Here is a 20,693-nt window from a genome sequence, read left to right as displayed (position 1 = left end):
TTATATAATGAATAATAATAATAATAATAAAAAAAAAATATATAATTATATATTTGAACTAGATGGGAGAGATCAATAAATCACAAAATGAAGTACTAGTTTAATTATAAATCAAGTACAACATTATTCAGTTCCCAAGATCAAATTTATACGTATATATTTATGTATAAATTAAAAAAAAAATGAGATTCACAATTTTTATTTTGAATAGTCAAATACATAAATTGCATATCATCAAAATAATGCAACAATAGTACACGAAAAATAATAAATATAATGTCCTCCAATTAAAAAAATTATAATAACAAAAAGAAGTATGAAAAATACTAAAGGCAGTATAACATGTAATAATATAACTAAAAATAAGAATTATGATAAATGTGCTAAACTCAAAAGCAACAAAATGCTAAAAATGATATAAAAAGAAAAAAAATTTTTAACTAAATATTTGTTTTAAATATTTACTAAATGCGACAATATCACTTTTTCACATATTTTAATATTGTATAAAAAAAAACATTAAATAATACTTAACATTTAATTTATGAAAGACATATGCAATAGGCAGTTTTAATGCCCGATAACAGTAATAATTAAAAATGTCTAAAATACTTTAAACTTAAAAAAATGAATAATACTTTTTTTAATTAATAATATATAGCTGAGCAAATACTCTTGGTTTGAATAATTGGCAAATAGCTGTAGTATGATTTTGTTCAAATTTTCAACAAAGATGTTGAATGAAAATTATGCATGTCAATTAAAATTTAGAAATCTTTCAATCAGAAATAAATTAAAATTCATTGCACAGATTTAAAGTTAGTAGAAATATTGATATTATTAAAGCTAAATGAAGAATGTTAATTATTGTTGATAAAAATAACAATAAATGTTTAACAAAAAAACAATACCAAAAATTATGAAGATCAATTTTTTTTCTCAAAAAAAATAATTGTTAATCAAAATCGATTCAGTCTTAAAAAGACATTTTCTTATCACAAAATTTAGAATTCTTAAAATTTAAAATTTTTGAACACTTATGGGTACGCACTCATTGAACTATATAATTTCATACTGGTAAATTACATTATTGTGCACACGTAATAGTTGCTGTTGTTTTTGTTTTCATAGTTGGTTTCTATTTTCTTTCTAGCTTCAAGTATAATTTTACTCAGATAACGACTGTAAAAAAAACATAAATATTGTATTGCATAAAATAATATATTTAAATATTTTAATATTATAATCAACATTATACATTACAATATAATTCTGTCAGAATTCAAAAGTATTTTAAATAAACTAAAAAACAAATTTTCAATTTTTAATTTTTCTTCTTCAAAATGGTGTTCTATTAGAGAACTTACACTTTAAAATTATAGCAATGTGTTATTTGGTTTACTGAAGGTATAGATCAAATTCAATTTGTCACATTTTATATATTTACTAAATGTATCTAAGGTGAAATAGACTTAATTCACATAATGAGCTAGTCTTTGGATAACAAAGAAATTTATATAGCAAAAAGTTTCTTGTACTTGACAAAGAGCAAAGTACACAAATGTATTTTGCATAAAAATGTATAGATGAAATTCAATTTGCACATTTTATATATTTACTAAATGTATCTAAGGTGAAATAGACTTAATTCACATAATGAGCTAGTCTTTGGATAACAAAGAAATTTATATAGCAAAAAGTTTCTTGTACTTGACAAAGAGCAAAGTACACAAATGTATTTTGCATAAAAGTGTATAGATGAAATTCAATTTGTCACATTTTATATATTTACTAAATGTATCTAAGGTGAAATAGACTTAATTCACATAATGAGCTAGTCTTTGGATAACAAAGATATTTATATTGCAAAAAGTTTCTTGTACTTGACAAAGAGCAAAGTACACAAATGTATTTTGCATAAAAGTGTATAGATGAAATTCAATTTGTCACATTTTATATATTTACTAAATGTATCTAAGGTGAAATAGACTTAATTCACATAATGAGCTAGTCTTTGGATAACAAAGATATTTATATTGCAAAAAGTTTCTTGTACTTGATATAGAATAAAGTACACAAATGTATTTTGCATAAAGACTATAGATCAAATTAAATTTGTCACATTTTATATATTTACTAAATGTATCTAAGGTGAAATAGACTTAATTCACATAATGAACTAGTCTTTGGATAACAAAGAAATTTATATAGCAAAAAGTTTCTTGTACTTGATATAGAGAAAAGTACACAAATGTATTTTGCATAAAAGAGTAAATCAATCAAATTTATCACATTATTTTATATATTTACTAAATTATTGTATTTAAGGTAAAATAGACTTAACTCACATAATGGGTTTGGATAATAAAGAAATCTATATAACAAAAGGTTATTTGTTCACCTAACTTAAGTGTTTCCACAAATTTACTTTTTACATTTCATATTTTATTTTCTAAGATAATATCATAATTTATCAAAACTTACTATTTTGTAAAATAACTGGTTCGGGAGGAGGTTTATTTTTAGGCTTAAAAAACACATCTCTAATGAGCATCGAGTGAATGGTGGGTATCTGCTTTTGTTTATGTAGCCATGGGTGATCTGGATTGTAAGATTCATGATCCAAAGCAACTCGTCTAGACACACGAGTCATAATTCCTAACAAATCATTGTTGCTAAGATCATGTTTGTTCATTTCAATACAAAGACTTTGAATAAACCATGTACCGTTCTCAGGATGCCTGAACGAATAATAACCTTTAAAAAATATCATGTCATTATTTAAAGTACTAATTATAACCAAATATAAAATGTTTATATTTCAAATGTTTAATTTTACCATCGTAAGTGCTGAAAGTAATCAAAAAATCTGCATGTTTAGGAATTTTGTATGAGGCATTGGAAGAATCTACTTCAGTTTCCACTTCTCTACGCAATGTAATACCAGGATCAAGCCTTTCTCCGCGACATGCCTAAAACAAAAACAAGAACATGTTTAGAATGCTCAGTTTCTATTTTATTCATTTTTTCTATAGAAATAGCTTACAAAATTACCTGTACAAAAAACATTTTAGGTTTTCCAGCCAGTGTACGGCATTTATCAGGTGTAAATGAATTCCACAAAAATTCAACTGGGTATGGATTGTCTTTGGCATAAATAAATGATGAACTGATCCCATGAGTCAACACAACAATAGCAAGACAATCACTTTGAGAATGATCATCATTAGCCACTTTAAAATAAAAAAAATAATAATGATATTAAGTTCTAAAATTTAAAACTTTAATAAGTTTGATACATACATTCATTCAAACGATGAGTTAATTCTTCGTGATACAAGTTATTCCAAACCAAAACACTAAAATCTAAACGATAGAACATTGTTTTCAACTCTTCGACATCTTTCCATGAACCTTTCCGCTCAGGTAAACTCTGTGCAGGTCCTTCAAAAACATCATTGTTTATGATAACAGCGATACCTCGATATTCATGATCCATATTATAACATGTAGCATCTTTAGTTACAGGCATTCTAATCTCTTCGCCAGATTTCTTGAAACCAGGACTTAGTTTGCTATAAAATATTTTCAAAATAAAACAAATTCATAAATAAATTAATTATAGTAATAAAATTTACTTTGTACCTGTTTGAATTGGATGTTTGTTCTTCATCTAATATGTGAGTTGGTCGAGCATCAACAGAATCAGGATCATTACTGTTACTAAACCTGAACCATGTTCCTTTAATAGATCTGCCTGAAGAAGACTGTGCACCAGGGCTACTATAGCCAAGATCAACTGATTCTGTGGTCAGCTCAGTACGCCTAGATCGATTTAGATCTGTGATGTTTGTAGCCTGTGATGTAGCTGAATACGTAACCTCACCAGATGCTGATGGAAAACTATGACGTTTAATATGTGCTGGAGACATAGTTCCGCCAACACAGTCAATAACATCTGAAGTTCTACGAACACGGGTTGGAATTTCCGATAATGATTCCATATCAATACTTTGTGAATCGTCCAAAAATACTTCGTCGTCGTCAAATTCTTCCTCATAAAAACCAGTGGATACAGATAAAAGATACTCTTCTTCCTTGGTTGTTGTGCCAAAATCTAATGACACGTTTTCTTCTTGTGGAGATTCCATAATGATCTATATACATTAACATAATATGAGTCAAGTTAAAGTAGTCAAATACTAATACATCTATACAATACTACAGATTTTTAATTGAAAATTTGCTGATCAGGACACCATATAATTTTATTTTTTATATAAATTCAAAAATAAGTAACTATGCAAAATGAATACCTTAAAAAATAGCAACCTTTATTTTGACAACAACATAGCTTTTATCACCAACAAAGACTGTAGAAGTAATATAAACTTAAAAAATGTACAAATTAAAATTGCTTATGATTTATCATTGCAAAACTTTTTAAAGGAAGACTATTCCCATTTTATTTCTTTTGTCATTACTCATTACTGTACAACACATAAATTAAGCATGTAGGTTTTATTAGCTATTGAAGAACAAATTACAAAATTAATAATTAGAAGAACTTGAAAAAATGAAAAAAAATGACATACTGCATACATACTATGTTATTATTATATGTATACGTTTGTTACTTAAAAATAATTTTAATTTTAAAAATATATAGGTATTCACTATGTAGGTGTACACATATTTTTTATTCACATAACTACATACAAATTATTAAAGAATTATCATTAAAAATTAAATGCTCAGTTACAGTCAGCAATTATCCTTGATAGGTATTACTGTAATGGTAATAATTATATTATTCTAAATGTTGACATATTAATCATACACTTGAATGTAATGACTAAACAACATAATTAGTCAATTAGAAATAGGTACCTAATATAAATCATCATAAACATACTACTAACCTAAATATTACGAATTCGGACGGGGAGTTAATTGTTTTTCATTCTTCATTCAATTTTTAATTTAAAAAAAAAAGTAGGTAATACACTCTAATAATCTCAACGGAACTAGAAAAAAAACACTAACGTCATTGTAGGACCACAGAGGGATAAATAACGCAACCCAACAAGTCACAATCGTCTACAACCAAACACTGAATAGTGAATACTGAACATTTAAACCAGCAGTTGTCCATTGGAGTGTATAAGGACACGATAAAAATATTAAAAACGACGATGGGTGGCGGGAGGAGGGTTAGAAACAGAAACGTCGCGGGCAGAGGTGCGGTGTTTGTCCGGAGCCAACAGGCGAGTTGCAGGACGCATCACAAGTGGTTCCCAGACGACACACTAAGAGGACAAATCGTCGTCACCATCGGCAAAATCATGTTTGTGCCTACACAGTCATTATATTACCTACATTATTATGATTTTCCAAGACGCAAATACGGATTTCGATAGTAGTCACAAAGAATCCTCCCTCCACCTTCAAAATAAGGAAATTAGGAGAATTTTAACTATCTAAATTATATTATCTATTGATGAATAGTAATGACAAAGTAAAGCGTGCATGTACTGCTGTTGACACATCCTCTTTGCTCTCGAAATAAAGATTTTATAACTTGCTAAAAACAGTTGTCAAAAATATATAGGTATATTTTAACGACACGTATTCAACAACTGTTACGCATACGTGATGATAACGAATTTAATACTATGGGTTGTTATTTAACGAGCTAGTCGAAACGACACGGGAGAACATTTTTTTTTATTTTCTGAATCGATAATGATATTAATACTAGGCACCAAGGACAAGACGGCAGTAAAAACACTATATCTAGTTTACTACAACTGCAAAGACTGAAATCGACGGCACACGACCACATGTGATCCCCAAGAGATGACGAAATAACGTATTCGCTTTATGCAACTGTTACTATACTTCTAAATCGACAACAACAAACACTATATAATATTAATAATATTATCGTGCGTCGTGCGTATGCCCGTAAGCAAGTGAACGAGTCAGCCAGACACAGGTGCACGGCGTCGTCGAGCGGTAGCTGGCGCGGGTGTAGCGGGGAACCCCTGAGGCTGTTGTCGGAGATAAAAACCCATTAAATTAAAACGCACATAATATAATATATTAAACACGGAGAAAAAAATCGAACACACGGGTCACACTATATACATGTAATAATAACATAAACAACACAATGGTGCAGCAGAGCTCTGCCCCGCTGCCGCAGTTGCTGCTGTACCATTACGCACGTATTAAATAAAATAGTAGTATATTATTATTATTTATCTCTAATCTGAATTTATTTTATTGTTCTAAAAAGAAAAAAAAAGTTTTTCCAGATAAACAAACGCAACTAAACGCACGCGACCTCAGATTACTAAAGAAATAATCACTGGGCGAAACCATTCCGGCGGAAGGCAATTGGATGAAAAAAAAATATGTAAAAAACGTCAAACGCGATAATGTGTTTCGTGCACTGCGTCACACACGTGGGGCTACTATGCGTAACTGTCGCTACCGATGCCGTAGTAACATACACACAAATACACACTCGTCGTCACCTAAAACGTGACGTGAACTAAGGTTTTTTAAGCGTGTATGATTGTATTTCTTTCATCCAAATCGAATGCGCCTACCTGATGGCGAATAACAATGTGGACGAATAAAAATATAAATCGTACGCGCCACCACCAACCCAGCGACGAGACAAGTGACAACATGTGTAAGTGTGTGAATTCGCTAACGATTAATACTGCGACTCTGCGGAGTTTCAGCAGAACCAGCGCCGCATACGACGCATACACGACATATACACACACACACGTCTATCGTTTTTTACAAATGTCCCTCCGGCCTTACAACTCGTGCTTAAGACTTGGAAACACGTGTCAAGATTACAAAGGGCTGCACTTCCACCGGATGAGCAAGGTTTCTACTAAAATATTTTTTAGTTCTCATCGAAAGTTTTCATCATCGGTCACCAGTGTGCAAAATATTACCACAATTTTATAATTTATTAAAGACGAACATTGTAATTATTAATATCATCAAAGTTTGACGAATTTGCTCTGTATAGCGGTTAAATTGATTTATCTAGACATTATTATTGACTACTGTACCTAGAACGATTAGCAACGGTTAGTAATGCGTCGGTTGAATTACGCGTCATAAAAATATTACGAAATCAATTTCCTTTGTTGAGGATATACCCACTACACGAGGATTAATCATATTCGTAGACTTAGCAGTTGCAAAAAATATACAAAAACCAATACAACGTGGAAAAGAATTTGAGCTCAGGTGGCTATATTTTGAAATATTTTATCCAATGGATATTAAATAAAATTTGTTATTTTCTAATATAGGAAAACTAAATAATTATTTTTTTAATCTATACCTATAATATTATAATATTTACATAGATACATACTACATAATGATTACAAATAATTTAATTATGATAAACAGTTTTAAATATAAATTTGTAAAACAATCAAATACATACAAGACAATATTTTTATTATGAAATATTTAAATGTCAAAAATTTACATCAATTAAGTACCAAAAACAATAATTATTCCATTGAATCATTGAACATTTTTTTCTTTTCATCACCGATACTTCGAATTCTCTTCTGTTTAATATGCTTGGTGAGTTTACCTTGAGATTTTAAATCTTCATATTGTCCAACCAACCGTAATATTTTTGATTCCCGTTTCTTTAAAAATTGAGGTTTTTTACCATCTTTAATAGCATCCAATCTCTTTTGTCTTTGTTCCAATTTTAATTTTTCTTGAGCTTCTAATTTTTGTTTTTCTCGATTTTGATTTTCCGTTCTTTGTAATAATAATTTAATCTGATCATTATCTTTATCAGAAATTTTCCGAGCTTTCTTACGTAGCCTTTTTATTTCTTTTTCTTTCGTTTCATTTAAAAATTTATAATTTCGTTCAAAAACACGTTTATCAAATTCACCATACAAAGAATCAAATCTAGGATCAATACATTTGGGTTTTTCAACTTTAGTTTTAATTTTTGGTTTACACTTTTTGATAGGATTTAAAAAAGGGTTCAATTTAGATGATGTTTCAGATGGTCTGTTTTTGTTTTCTCGTTTAACAGGTTTAGGATGAAAATCTAATTTTGGTTTTTTAGTATTTGCATTTTGGTAAACTTCATTGCCAATTTTTTCTTTTAATTTACGAAGCTCTTCTAATGATAGTTTCTTAAGATCTTGCTTTAACACAATTTCAAATTCAGCAGTTAAATTATTATTCATTTTATGTTTTTTTTTTTAAACACTGAATACGTCCACTGAAATAAAAAAAAATTTTTCTTTTACTTCATTTTAATTAACATTTTTAATGAACACTAAGAATTATAAAAATTAAAACACATTAATTTAATCTATTTGAACATAAAAAAGTATATTTTTATAAGATTTCACTTCAAATTAAATTTCTTAATCGACAATAAAATGATAAACTTAAGAATACTTCAAATGGCAAATAAATGTACGTATATATAAAATAAAGTTTTGTGTTTAAATGTAAAATAATATGTATTCTAAACTTGATTTAAATATAATTTAATCACAACTTATCTTCGTTATACAAATTACAATATTTTTCAAATTAATACTTGACAACTAATTATTACACTCAATTTTGATTTTTTATTATTTATGTAAATACTTCTACCTATAGTGGCACCGGAGCAATTAACTATTCAGACGTTATTATCCTGGAGCGGAAAAAATATTTAAGTAATTTTCTCACTACCTATTAAAATTAAATCTTTTATACCCATCACCTGTAAATTGGACACATATAGCAGGGATAACTCAGTGTTACTAGAGGGCCGATTTTTTAAAAGTGAAAATTTAACAAGCCAGAGAACATAGAAAGCAAAAAAAAAGTCAATAAACTTTACAATTGACATTTATATAGTACAAAAACATTTATTAATAGATAAGAATTCATATCTACGTTTTACAATTAACATTATATTGATTTTATAAATAAAACAATAAAATACAGAAAAATCTCATAAAGTAACTTAAAATATACCATGGGTTAGTTAAAAATGGTACGCGTACCGCTAGTTCCCCATCCCTGCATTATAAGAATATATGTAAATTAATGTAATTAATATTAGTATTAATTATTATATTATATAGTATTATAAGACATTAAGAAATTCATTAATTCTTGATTATAAATTTCTAGAACATAATCATGGATGTGTACACAAGGTATGCCACTGCATACTCTGCGCTCCGAAATAAACCCATTATTATCCGATCTCCTTAAAAGTTAATTATTTGTAAAAAATTAATTGATTTAAAAATGCTATAAATACATTTTTATAATAAACTGTAATTCAATAACAATAATTTGTGATTTTAAATACTGCACTATTTTTTTTTTATTTTAAAGGATAAGTTTTTTTTATATATATAAATTAAGTCTGTACAGGTTCTTTATGCATAATAAGACTATATAAGGGTTGTTAAAGTTGTCATAGTTTATGTTCAATATATTAAGTAAGTATAATTTAATTAAAATTTTTTATAATCATATCTGGTATTTAATGATTTGTTTAAATTATAGTTCTATATTAAGACTACTAGTTGGGCACCTATAACTTACATTATTTTAAATCATATTCTGTTTACAATTAGGAACCTTAGCTCTACGACAAAGCAGGCTTACGGATGGTAGACTTGATGGGGGCAAGGGATGAGCATTACCTGATTGTCACAAAAATTTCTTCTTATTGTGAACTAAGTATAGAATATTATAGAATCATATATATATATTATACATTTTAAAGGTAGGATGAATATTTCAATAGTGAAGATTATATTTTCAGAATACCTACCTAATAAATTTATAATATTATGTTCATTTATAATACCCTCATATATTTTTTGTTAAATATTTACTCTTAAAAATACAACCATGTAATTTTGTATAGCAGAAAAGGAAAGGGTTATTGACTCTGTTGAACTGTTAAATATTAATTATGCATGTACCATTGATAATAATAGTATGAATCCATTTATATTTGATATTGTAGTAAGAATAGTGTATACATGAGTGGTATAACAGAGATGGAATTGTTTATTACTACCACGTGTACCTTATGAATAGACTGCATTATGAAGAATGATTACTATATATGTTTGTAATTAGTTATAAGACAAGAGATTAAATTTGACATTGATTACTTATATAAATTAAATTATGAGAAAATATAAAATATATTTTCTATCTACAAGAATAAGTAAGATATACTATAGTATTAACACAAGTGTCTTAGGACTGTTTGAATATCATACTATAAAAAACCATTATCCTAAATTTATTGACAGTTAACACATGGCTATTGAAGGAAATCTGGGAGTATAATAAATACTATACAGAATTGAAGATTATTGAAAACTATACTTCACAATAATTATCTGTTTAACTGGCGTGCTATAATGTTACTACGCTGCTTAAACGGTTTTGTAAGAAATTAAATTAGATAATATCCAAATACCTAAATCAATCATAATGAAAAATAGTAGGGTCACAAAAATCAGTGTTTTGTTCTTTTCTGATTAGAATATTTATTTAGTATTTAAAATCATTGGCAGTTATCTATCAAAACTAGAGCCTAAATCTATTTACAATACAACTTGTTGATATTTAAAATCATGTGGTGCTGTCAGACGACGATCAACTGACAAAAGCAAACAAAAATTATTTTTCGAAAACGACAAAAACTTACGATTTTAAAAAGGCCATGGCCTGAATAGACCGAACAATCAGCAGGGTAAAGATGTTGGCGAGTAACCGAAACACGCGAAAACACTCGGAACTATAGAAACGAACGGAACTCAACTGTAATGATGAGTGGTCACGAACTCATGACGATGGTGATTCACAGGTAACAGGCATGAGATCGCCGTTCGGGTGAGTCATCTCGTCATTCTTTTGCCGGGAAAACGTAAAAACGACAAAGGGCTAGTCACCAACAGTGGGAAGCACGTTTACTAATCGGAAGCCGCGGACGCCAATACAATACATTTATTTACCTATGGAAGGCGCAGTGGGGTTGTACACCTATTGGTGTCGGCAAATTATTTTCTAATAGGAATTTAAAAAACATGGGGTTAACAGACGTGGGTACATTTTTTTTTATGGTGGAAAAATTGTATTCATTCCAACACCTCCGTACGTGGATGACGCATTTAGTTTAAGACCAGAAGAGTGCAGCCCACGATTATTATTATTAAGTGACGACGATGTTGTGACATTAAAATTTAAGACTTTATTATTATTTTATTACAACCAGATATTTACCTTCTTCGTTGAATGCGGCAAACGGGTCGTAACCACATTGAGTTGAACGATATGTATGAAACGACGGCGCACAAACAGTACTCGGAATTTAACACTAAGCAGTCAACAATACCAGTTGTCGCTAAAATTAAACATCGACATTCACCGATAAAAATTATTTCACAATTTTGCACGCCGTAGTTCTGGTGTGGATGTCTCGTGGTGTATGTGTGTGTTAGTGTGTATTTGTTGTGTTGAGCGTCATCCACTCGTCCCCCCCATCATGAATATTGTACAGATAGTGCGACGGAAAACGAGTAGTAAACAGTGGTAAGGGAAACCAGGACCGCGGTAACAAGCTGTACATATAAGCTCCTTGGAAACTTCGGTTAGCAACCATAGTTTAATATTATCCAATGTCAATGGAACCATGGCTACGATCTACGGCACTATACCACAGCCCACAGAAGCAGAGCCAATGGATAATTTATAATTAATATGATAATATTTATATCATACTATTAATAGCCATCCATATAATAAATTATAATTTTCTATATAAATCAATTACTGTGTATGCGGCTATGTACCTATGTAGATATAGTAGAATATTGTACAAGAATAAAAATATTAGAAATATTAAACAATATAATATTGTATAGAATAATTTTCCATCCATGTGCAGCCTAGAATTTTCTTACCCTTATCCCAGAGAACCTAACCTAACGTAAAAATTTAGTATAAGATTTCCCCCCCAATGGTATTATTCATGGTATATTGTTAGTACTGTGACGTCCTATACAGTTATACTAAAAAATGATCTTGTAAATATAAATTAAATGTGATCTGTGTGGCAGTGGCGTACTTAGACCTGAACTTTTTTTTTGTGGGGGGGGGGGGTTAAGGGGTTACAGGTACTAGAAATATTAGTTTTCTCATAATAAATTAAAATCCAAAAATGTCAGTGGTGAGGGGGGGGTTTATTAATACAAATTAATACATGTATTTTGTCATGACTCTAAACGTCTAAACACAACAGACGGTCGATAGTCGTCAAACATAATTAGCATTGATAATAAATTTATAAATACATTTATATTCGATGATACCGATAAGAGATCAACCAAATTAAAATTAAAGAACCCAAAAGTTCATATCGAAAAATTACGTATGTTTTACAAGTCTACGAACTGGCGTAGTACTATACAAAAATATAAGATAAAGACTAGTTAATGAGAATTTACAATTAAACGATATTTACTATTTACTATTTATACCGCAATAATAAAAACGTGTATTATATATTTATATTATCAAATTCAGTTGTTTAAACTTAGCGGGTTTTTTTTTGGGGGGGGGGGCCTGCACTCCTAGAGCCACCACGGCTGCTAGGTTTAAAATCCTGGCGCCTTTACTGTACATAAAATCATAGCTTTGTATAAACCGTGTGCATTGTGCCCATGTAATTAATAATTATGTTATGGTATTATTTTATTTTTAATAATTAACAGGACGATTTCCTTTTTTTAATAAAATGTCGGCATGACCGTGCAGTGAATTTATACAATAAAAACCAAAAATGAAACAAAATAATATATTTAATTTTAATAAATAGGTAGGTATTTTATTATATGGGAATACATTTATAATTAATTTGAACAAGACCGCGATTATAAAATATACAAAATCGTATCTGGCAGCGCCATCTAGCGACCATTGTTATTAGATAGCTTAAACTATTAGTTTTTATTATTTTTATTTTTGTTTGTTTTGTTGAAATAATAATCATAAATATATTATATTTTTATCTCTATATGCATTAAACTAATTATTATTAAAAGTTTTTCTCCGATTACAATATGTTACTTATGACTAGATTTAGCTACTTGAGTAGGGGTAGGTAATAGTGTAGTACTTGAGTAGGTACTTTAATATAGACAATATTATAGTACCTATTCGGAAGACTTTTACTTTGTAAAACTGTAAGTATTAAAATATAATTTAATATTAATTAATAATTATGTTGTAAATCATAAATTATCACGGTTTAGTATACGAATTCAATTTATTTTTATATTGGTGATAACTTCAAATTGTCCGAAGACAAGTATCAATTTTTAATATATATAAAATAAAAATTATTTTAAGACTACAATATGACATGTGCTCATGCGGAATACGTTTATAGTCGGGATTCGATTAATTCCAAACCGAAGTCTGCTTATGATGTCATGGTATACTGGCTATAATGTCATTGTTATCGAAATTATTGCTAAAACTAATTACCAATAATACATATATTCATTATATTCATATTATCATTATGATGTTATTCATAATATGAATCTTGAATGTAGAAGAAACTATTTTTTTACTACCTAGATACCTAATTTATCTTTTTTACAATTAACAATATAAACAATATGATCTCAATATTGTAAGCAGTCTGACAGTCTTGGATATGGGGTGAGGGCATATATACTATATGTATAGTTAGATAGATATAGTTTTGAACATTAATTAATAATACTACATTCATCAATGAATACTCATTTGTACACATCATAATATTATAATAATCATATTATCATTATTTTATTATAAACGAAAATATGAAATTTTTACAATTTTAATTTTATAACAAAAAAATAGATTGTTTGACAATTTTCCGTAAATTTATTTTACGGAGTTTTTTATTGATTTTATAGCGTTTAGAGGACATGTCATTTTAATACATAATTTATAACTAATGGTAGGTACTATACTACTACTATATCATTGCATCATCGTCAACGACCAGTCATTTCTAGGAAAAAATATTTGGCTAATAATGAGTAATAAAATGTTTCACCAAAAATCAGTGCTCGACTTGGTAAAATTAAAGAAGTCAGAAGGGGAACTATTTACTTTGAAAAAAAAGAGCGTCCCCATTACTTATTTAATCTTATTGAGTCGTGAGAGCTATGCCCTCCACAACCTAATACCCCTCTTTAAATCAAATCATAGAAGAAATATTTATAAATAACCAATAAGATAATATAAGACTTACGTAATTACTGTACATGTTGGCTGTTATACGTATATATTATATTTAATAGAAATAATAACTAGCTCAAAAGGATAATAAAAGTAAATAAATAAAAAAAACATAAATTATCAACTATTTATTTAAATAGATGTGTGGTTTTGAAATAATCCAAAAAAAAATAATTATGATGGTATTTCACGAATTTTGATAAAAAAAAACAAAATGTCGAAGCGTCCAGTGAGTTTCCCTTAAAAATAATAGTAGAGACTAGAGGTACGCTAAAATTTCTCAAAAATAAATCAGGGTACTCCGTCGTCTTGCGAATTGCGTTATTTCCCAATTCGAGCACTGTTCAAAATAGTCTGAGACAATTTTGTCGAAAACTCAACTCATCGTCGATCGACAAGCTTTCGACGTATTATTTATTAATATTTAGGTTTAATAAAAAAAAAATTCTCGTTTTGGGAAATAATTCACTACATAATTAGATAAACTAGTTACATAAATATAACTAGGGCTTGGATTTGATAGCAAATATTTTTTTTTATCTGTTATAGAAATATAATTTTTGCACATACATTTGTTTTGTGTAATGGTACTTTCCTATAATACGAGACTACAGCTATTTTCGTGACTACTTTCTTTAACGCGACTACCACAATTAGCTGTACGATATCCACGCGCTGCGTTCTAGCGTAGCAATTCACAATTGTTATATTATCTATAATATATATATAGGATGATTCAAAATTTATGTTACAGCCATTTTAACACATCGATATTCAAAATAGAGAACAATTTATGATACAAAAGTTTTTTGATGTAAAAACGTCTAAAATGATTATACGACACTTATATTATTACATTTTTTTTTATATATAATTCGTAAACGTGGCCATCATTATTTATTATTTTATTTGTGGATTAACCATTTTTTACCACTATTATTTTTGTATTATAATAATTATTTTTATTGTTTTTAGTGACCGTACGCCACATATGTAGCGTGTGTTGTGTAAAATACATTACAAATGATTACTAGGTATTTAAATCCTTTTTTTATATGTTTAATTCGAATATTGCAATCCTAAAAATACCTACTGATTAAAAAAATTTCAAAGAATTAAATATGCAGGTGCATTATACAAATATAAATATTAAATAAAACTAAGGTAGTCTGTGATAATAGGAAAGTGTGCAAATTTTGGTAGTCTTAGATAACAGGATTGTGGTGTTCGTGTTTCTCAAAAAAACCGCGGTAATCTTATACAACGGGGGTAGTCGCGAAAATAGCCGTAGTGTCGTATAACAGGAAAGTATCTGTGTAATTTCTAATTTTGTACACTACCTATTGAGTATTGGCTATTACTAAACAAGTATTACCTACTAGCGTATACTAAAACTAAATCAAAGTAGGTATGTTATTATCTATACTCTATATTATATACCTCGAAGTTGAATAAAAAAGTATTCTAATTAATATCATAGTTTCATATACGAGTACCTATAATGTTTTATTTTAAAATATAAAACATTATTCAAGTAGGTATTTTGAAGTTTTGATTGAGAATTAAGAAAGTGTCATCTATTTGTACGTATAAATTCATATAGGCACTATTATGAATTATCATTTATAGAATTTATTTATAATTAATTAACTAATATTTAAATTTAATCTATTCTGTTGTTATACTCTGTTTACAATTTAGTATTTAGCAATAATTAGTGTGCGCGGGATCAGTCAGCACTAACCACGACCGCGGTAACGTTATACAACAGAGTTTCCTTGGGGAGTTTAGTTTATTTTTTATAGGCTATGTTCATTCTATGTTTTTAGAATTGTATTATCGAAAGACGAATCATAATTTAAGTTACTATCATCATGTTCAACGAAGTATCATCAATAACATTTAGTCGGTCGAGGATCGAGATAAAAAAAATTAAATCCTAAATTATCTGAACGTTCGCAAAAATTGCTGTTCCGAAACGGTTGAGTTTGTTTTTGTTTATTTATTGATTTATTCTATACATTTATCATTTAGTTTTATTAATATATTCTTCGCCCAACATTATGAACTCATTAATGTAGTGTTACAAAGATGATCCACTGAAATGAACACCAAACGTTTTGCAATGGATTATCTCAAAGTTTTTGTCTCGTTTTTGGTTATACACTTGACGTGTCTCGTTAACGGCGACGAACATAATCATTTGGTACGAATAATATTGTTTTATTTCTGATGGTTCCGCATTATTTCTATAATTTAGTGTTAGTTTAATTTATTGTATATTGTGTGTGTGTTTATTGATGTGGTTGGGAGAGCTAGTGATTTGGTGATGTGGCTTTATGTGAAATAATTATTATGAGTAGGTAATGAGATGTTTGATTAATTGATGATGTTTAATTATATATTTCGGAATAATTGCTCATTTTTTGGTATTAAAAATTAAAAATTAAATTAATTTATCTTAAAAATAGGTCAATAACTAATAATTGGTACCTTCTTAAATTAAAGATATGTAAGTTTAATATAAATGGTTAACTTTACAATATTATATTTCAGTATAAAAGTAATGAAGAGGTGGTATTGTGGATGAACACTGTCGGTCCATATCATAATCGACAAGAAACATATACTTACTTTAGTTTGCCATTTTGTGCGGGCCCTAAAGATACGATCAGTCATTATCATGAAACACTTGGTGAAGCTTTACAGGGTGTTGAGCTTATACATAGTGGACTGGAAATGCGTTTTAAAGGTACTAATAGATTGTTAATCCAATAGTTCTCAAATAATTTTTTAATTTTTATCATTTAATTAGAGGACATATCTAAAGTTCAATTTTGTCAAGTGCACTTGGATGATGAAAAATTAAAAGCCTTTATATATGCTGTACGAAATCACTATTGGTATCAAATGTATATTGATGACCTTCCAATTTGGGGTAAATTATATTTATATGAACGTCTACCGATGTTTTTATTTTATTAAATGTAAATATATTGAATTTAGGCATTGTTGGAGAAGTAGATGAAACTAATAACAAATATTATATTTGGACACATAAAAAATTTGATATTGGCTATAATGATGATCATATTGTTGATGTAAATTTGACGTCAGAGACCAAGGTTGAACTTAAAGTAAATACTAATATAGAATTCACTTATGAAATGAATTGGAAATCGTCTCCTATCACTTATAAAGATCGTTTTAATAAATATTTGGATCCTAAATTTTTCCAACACAGAGTAAGTTGATTATAATAACAATTATTAACAAATTAGTAAGTGTGATTAAAATTTATTAATTAATTTATGCACTTTTTTTTCAGATACATTGGTTCAGTATTTTCAACAGTTTTATGATGGTTATATTTTTAGTTGGATTAGTATCTATGATCTTATTGCGAACTGTGCGAAAAGATTATGCTCGTTATAGTCAAGATGAAGAAGTTGATGCTATGGTATTTAATAATATATTTTAACTCAAACTTGCATATTTTAACATTTTAAATACTAGGACAAGGATTTGGGTGACGAATATGGATGGAAGCAAGTTCATGGTGATGTTTTCCGTCCAGCATCTTATCCTATGCTTTTCTCTGCCATTATTGGATGTGGTCACCACATCACTTTAGTCACTCTCGTAGTTATAACATTTACAATTATTGGAGATTTATATACAGAGTAAAAACAACATTAGTTTTACATTTTGTTTTTAATTTTTAAATTGTTGATTTTTGTTGATTAGACGAGGATCATTATTGGGAACGTCCATATTTGTGTATGCTGTAACATCCCCTGTAAATGGTTATTTTGGTGGAGCTTTATATGCTAAGATGGGGGGGCGTATTTGGATCAGACAGATGTTGTTATCTGCATTTTTACTACCTTCACTTGTTTGTGGCATGGCATTCCTGATTAATTTTATTGCAATCTATTATCATGCATCTCGTGCTATTCCATTTGGTTCAATGGTAAGAAATTATTTTGACATATTTTAAATAATTTTACTAATAATAATATTAATAATATTAATTATTATTACTAATAACCTATTTTTAGGTTGCAGTAGCTTGTATATGCGTTTTTGTGATATTACCTCTTACATTGGTTGGAACTTTGTTGGGTCGAAATTTGTCTGGGCAACCGGATTATCCTTGCAGAGTAAATGCTGTACCAAGACCTATACCAGAGAAAAAATGGTTTATGGAACCTTTAATAATCACAATGCTTGGTGGAATACTGCCATTTGGATCAATATTTATAGAAATGTATGTTAAAATAAATTATGATACTATTAATATGATATTAAACTAAATTTTGGAATATTTACTTTTAGGTATTTTATATTCACTTCATTTTGGGCATACAAAATATATTATGTTTATGGATTTATGTTGCTAGTCGTTCTAATACTTATGGTAGTAACAGTTTGTGTCACAATTGTATGTACTTACTTTTTACTTAATGCTGAAGATTATAGATGGTAAGTTTTTTAATAATAAATATTCTTTTGATAATAGTTACACATTTTTTATTCTTATTGCAGGCAATGGACAAGTTTTGCAGCAGCAGCATCAACCGCATTTTACGTTTATCTGTATTCATTTTATTACTTTATGTTTAAAACAAAGTAAGTTATAATGAATAGAAAAGTTTTATTTTTATGATTTTATAGCATGAAATAATAATCATATTATTAATTTTATTAAAACCATATATTCAAGATAGGCCACAATGATTGAGTTTCAAATCTGTAGGCTCGTTTTATTTTACATTGTTATATAAATTAATTTGTTTAACAAAAACATGCAAATTATTGATATTTAAAAAAATCAAAAAAATCATTCATTTCAGTATTTCTAAGACATATTACACTACATTATACTTAAAGGTCACTGCTTAAATTTAAAATTGTCTAATCTCGTTTATCTAAATTATATAATATTAATTTATTTTAATAAAAATATGTTTTTTTTTAATAGAAATGCAAATTATATTATAGTGATCTTGGTTGCTTTAAAAATATTTTCAGATAACTTAGATACAGTTATAAAAAAAAGTTGTTATAGGAATTTAATTTTTACATTTTTTTTCTAGATAATTAACTTTCTTAAAATTAAAATATTAAAACTAAAGTTTCTGGTATAACATAGTGAATTTTTTTTCACCATGAACCAGAGATATTTAGAATATTTTGATTCAAATTATATTATTACAATCAGTGATGTACAAAAATAAATGGTTTTTAATCTTTATATGTTGTAATATAAAGAAAATTGATTTTGTTTCAGTGGTGTCACCTTAAAATTAATTTAAATATAAATATTTAAAATCAATAGTGTAATTAGAAATTTTCTTGGCATTGGGGGAGGGGGGATTAACATTTTTTAGTAGAAAACTAAATTTTATCACTTGTAATAAACATATACATATACATTTTGAAAAATGTTAATAAATTAAAGCTCTGGGGAGAAATTTATCACTCTCTTCCTCCCTTAATTACGCCTCTGTAATAAATTGTATATTGTAAAATCCTCTTAATATATGTATTTACTATTTCAGAATGTATGGACTTTTTCAAACTGCATTCTATTTTGGTTACATGGCATTATTCAGCATTGCTTTAGGTATCATGTGTGGTACTGTAGGTTACATTGGTGCTCATGCTTTTGTGCGCAAAATTTACACTACTGTCAAGATTGATTGATCATCAACCTAATAATCACCACCTGTTTAATTACAACTGTAATAATGTTTTTAAATTATGTGAGTTTAAAAATTAAACAGTTGTAGAGTACTCATATTTTATTATTATAATTTTAATTTTTGAATTGTATTATTTTTTCTTTTATTAAATTGTTTTATTCAGTATGGAATAAAATTAATTAGTATACATGGTGTATATAGTATGTGTATTGTAATTTTCAGCATATTATAAACATAGTCGATCCTTATCCATTTGTTAACAAATAATCAAACATTAATATATAATTGTATGTTATGTATACATAATTTTGTATATCAATATTAATCATTCATCTGTACATATTAATTAAATAGATAAAAACTTCAGTTATTTTTTTTTTTAAATGTGAATATTATTTTTTACATTCATTTTTTATGATTGTACTATGACCTATATTTTAACCATACTCTCACAATTGGTTAATAAATCAAACATAACATAAAAAAACTAAAATTAAATTTCTGTTTGTGCATAATTAAGAGAATAATATCTAACCTGTTATTTGTAGTATGCAAATAAGGTTTATATAAATAAATATTGTAGAAGTTGTCATACTACAAGCATTGATTATAAATAGGATAGACAGCTCACTGCAA

General features: G+C 28.0%; 3 protein-coding genes across 6 annotated transcripts; 1 reads left to right on the top strand and 2 right to left on the bottom strand.

Moving 5' to 3' along the window:
* Positions 1 to 557: 557 nt before the first annotated feature.
* On the bottom strand, positions 558 to 11,548 carry LOC113551225 (caspase-1-like). Of its 4 annotated transcripts, none has more exons than XM_026953341.1 (7): positions 10,760 to 10,902; positions 3,646 to 4,157; positions 3,304 to 3,575; positions 3,055 to 3,233; positions 2,840 to 2,972; positions 2,485 to 2,757; positions 558 to 1,182 (listed from the first exon to the last, which is right to left on the bottom strand). In XM_026953341.1, exons 2-7 carry the CDS (start codon positions 4,149 to 4,151, stop codon positions 1,172 to 1,174), a joined length of 1,374 nt encoding a protein of 457 aa, XP_026809142.1. In that variant the 5' UTR covers positions 4,152 to 4,157; positions 10,760 to 10,902; the 3' UTR covers positions 558 to 1,171. The 4 variants fall into 4 exon arrangements, with proteins under 4 accessions (XP_026809142.1, XP_026809141.1, XP_026809140.1 ...); XM_026953340.1 differs by lacking the exon at positions 10,760 to 10,902 and adding an exon at positions 4,317 to 4,528; XM_026953339.1 differs by lacking the exon at positions 10,760 to 10,902 and adding an exon at positions 4,923 to 7,231 and having other exon boundaries at positions 559 to 1,182.
* Positions 7,488 to 9,102, bottom strand: LOC113552528 (ribosomal RNA processing protein 36 homolog). Its single transcript, XM_026955393.1, is given in 2 exon segments — positions 7,488 to 8,296; positions 9,081 to 9,102. Coding segments are annotated over 2 exon segments (762 nt in total). The 3' UTR covers positions 7,488 to 7,556.
* A 4,690-nt stretch (positions 11,549 to 16,238) lies between the features above and the next one.
* LOC113551759 (transmembrane 9 superfamily member 3) lies at positions 16,239 to 20,438 on the top strand. Its single transcript, XM_026954223.1, has 11 exons — positions 16,239 to 16,555; positions 16,906 to 17,101; positions 17,165 to 17,287; positions 17,356 to 17,594; positions 17,678 to 17,809; positions 17,866 to 18,032; positions 18,097 to 18,322; positions 18,411 to 18,619; positions 18,688 to 18,834; positions 18,898 to 18,981; positions 19,914 to 20,438. The coding sequence occupies exons 1-11, from the start codon at positions 16,454 to 16,456 to the stop codon at positions 20,056 to 20,058; spliced, it is 1,770 nt and encodes a 589-aa protein (XP_026810024.1). The 5' UTR covers positions 16,239 to 16,453; the 3' UTR covers positions 20,059 to 20,438.
* The last annotated feature ends 255 nt before the right edge of the window (positions 20,439 to 20,693 follow it).

This window comes from Rhopalosiphum maidis, chromosome 2 (assembly GCF_003676215.2).
Source record: "Rhopalosiphum maidis isolate BTI-1 chromosome 2, ASM367621v3, whole genome shotgun sequence".
Taxonomy (NCBI): Eukaryota; Metazoa; Arthropoda; class Insecta; order Hemiptera; family Aphididae; genus Rhopalosiphum; species Rhopalosiphum maidis.
Note: the sequence above shows the minus strand (reverse complement) of the source record. Positions and strands in the feature narration are given on the sequence as shown.

Bases quoted from the DNA above. Each gene is read 5' to 3' on its own strand.
- LOC113551759 (XM_026954223.1), top strand. From the start codon at position 16,454: ATGAACACCAAACGTTTTGCAATGGATTATCTCAAAGTTTTTGTCTCG. The intron at 17,288-17,355 runs GTAAATTATATT...TATTGAATTTAG, and splicing joins TGATGACCTTCCAATTTGGG to GCATTGTTGGAGAAGTAGAT. The intron at 18,620-18,687 runs GTATGTTAAAAT...ATTTACTTTTAG, and splicing joins GGATCAATATTTATAGAAAT to GTATTTTATATTCACTTCAT.
- LOC113551225 (XM_026953338.1), bottom strand. From the start codon at position 4,151: ATGGAATCTCCACAAGAAGAAAACGTGTCATTAGATTTTGGCACAACA. The intron at 2,973-3,054 runs GTAATTTTGTAA...TTTTTGTTTTAG, and splicing joins CTAAAATGTTTTTTGTACAG to GCATGTCGCGGAGAAAGGCT. The intron at 2,758-2,839 runs GTAAAATTAAAC...TATTTTTTAAAG, and splicing joins TACTTTCAGCACTTACGATG to GTTATTATTCGTTCAGGCAT.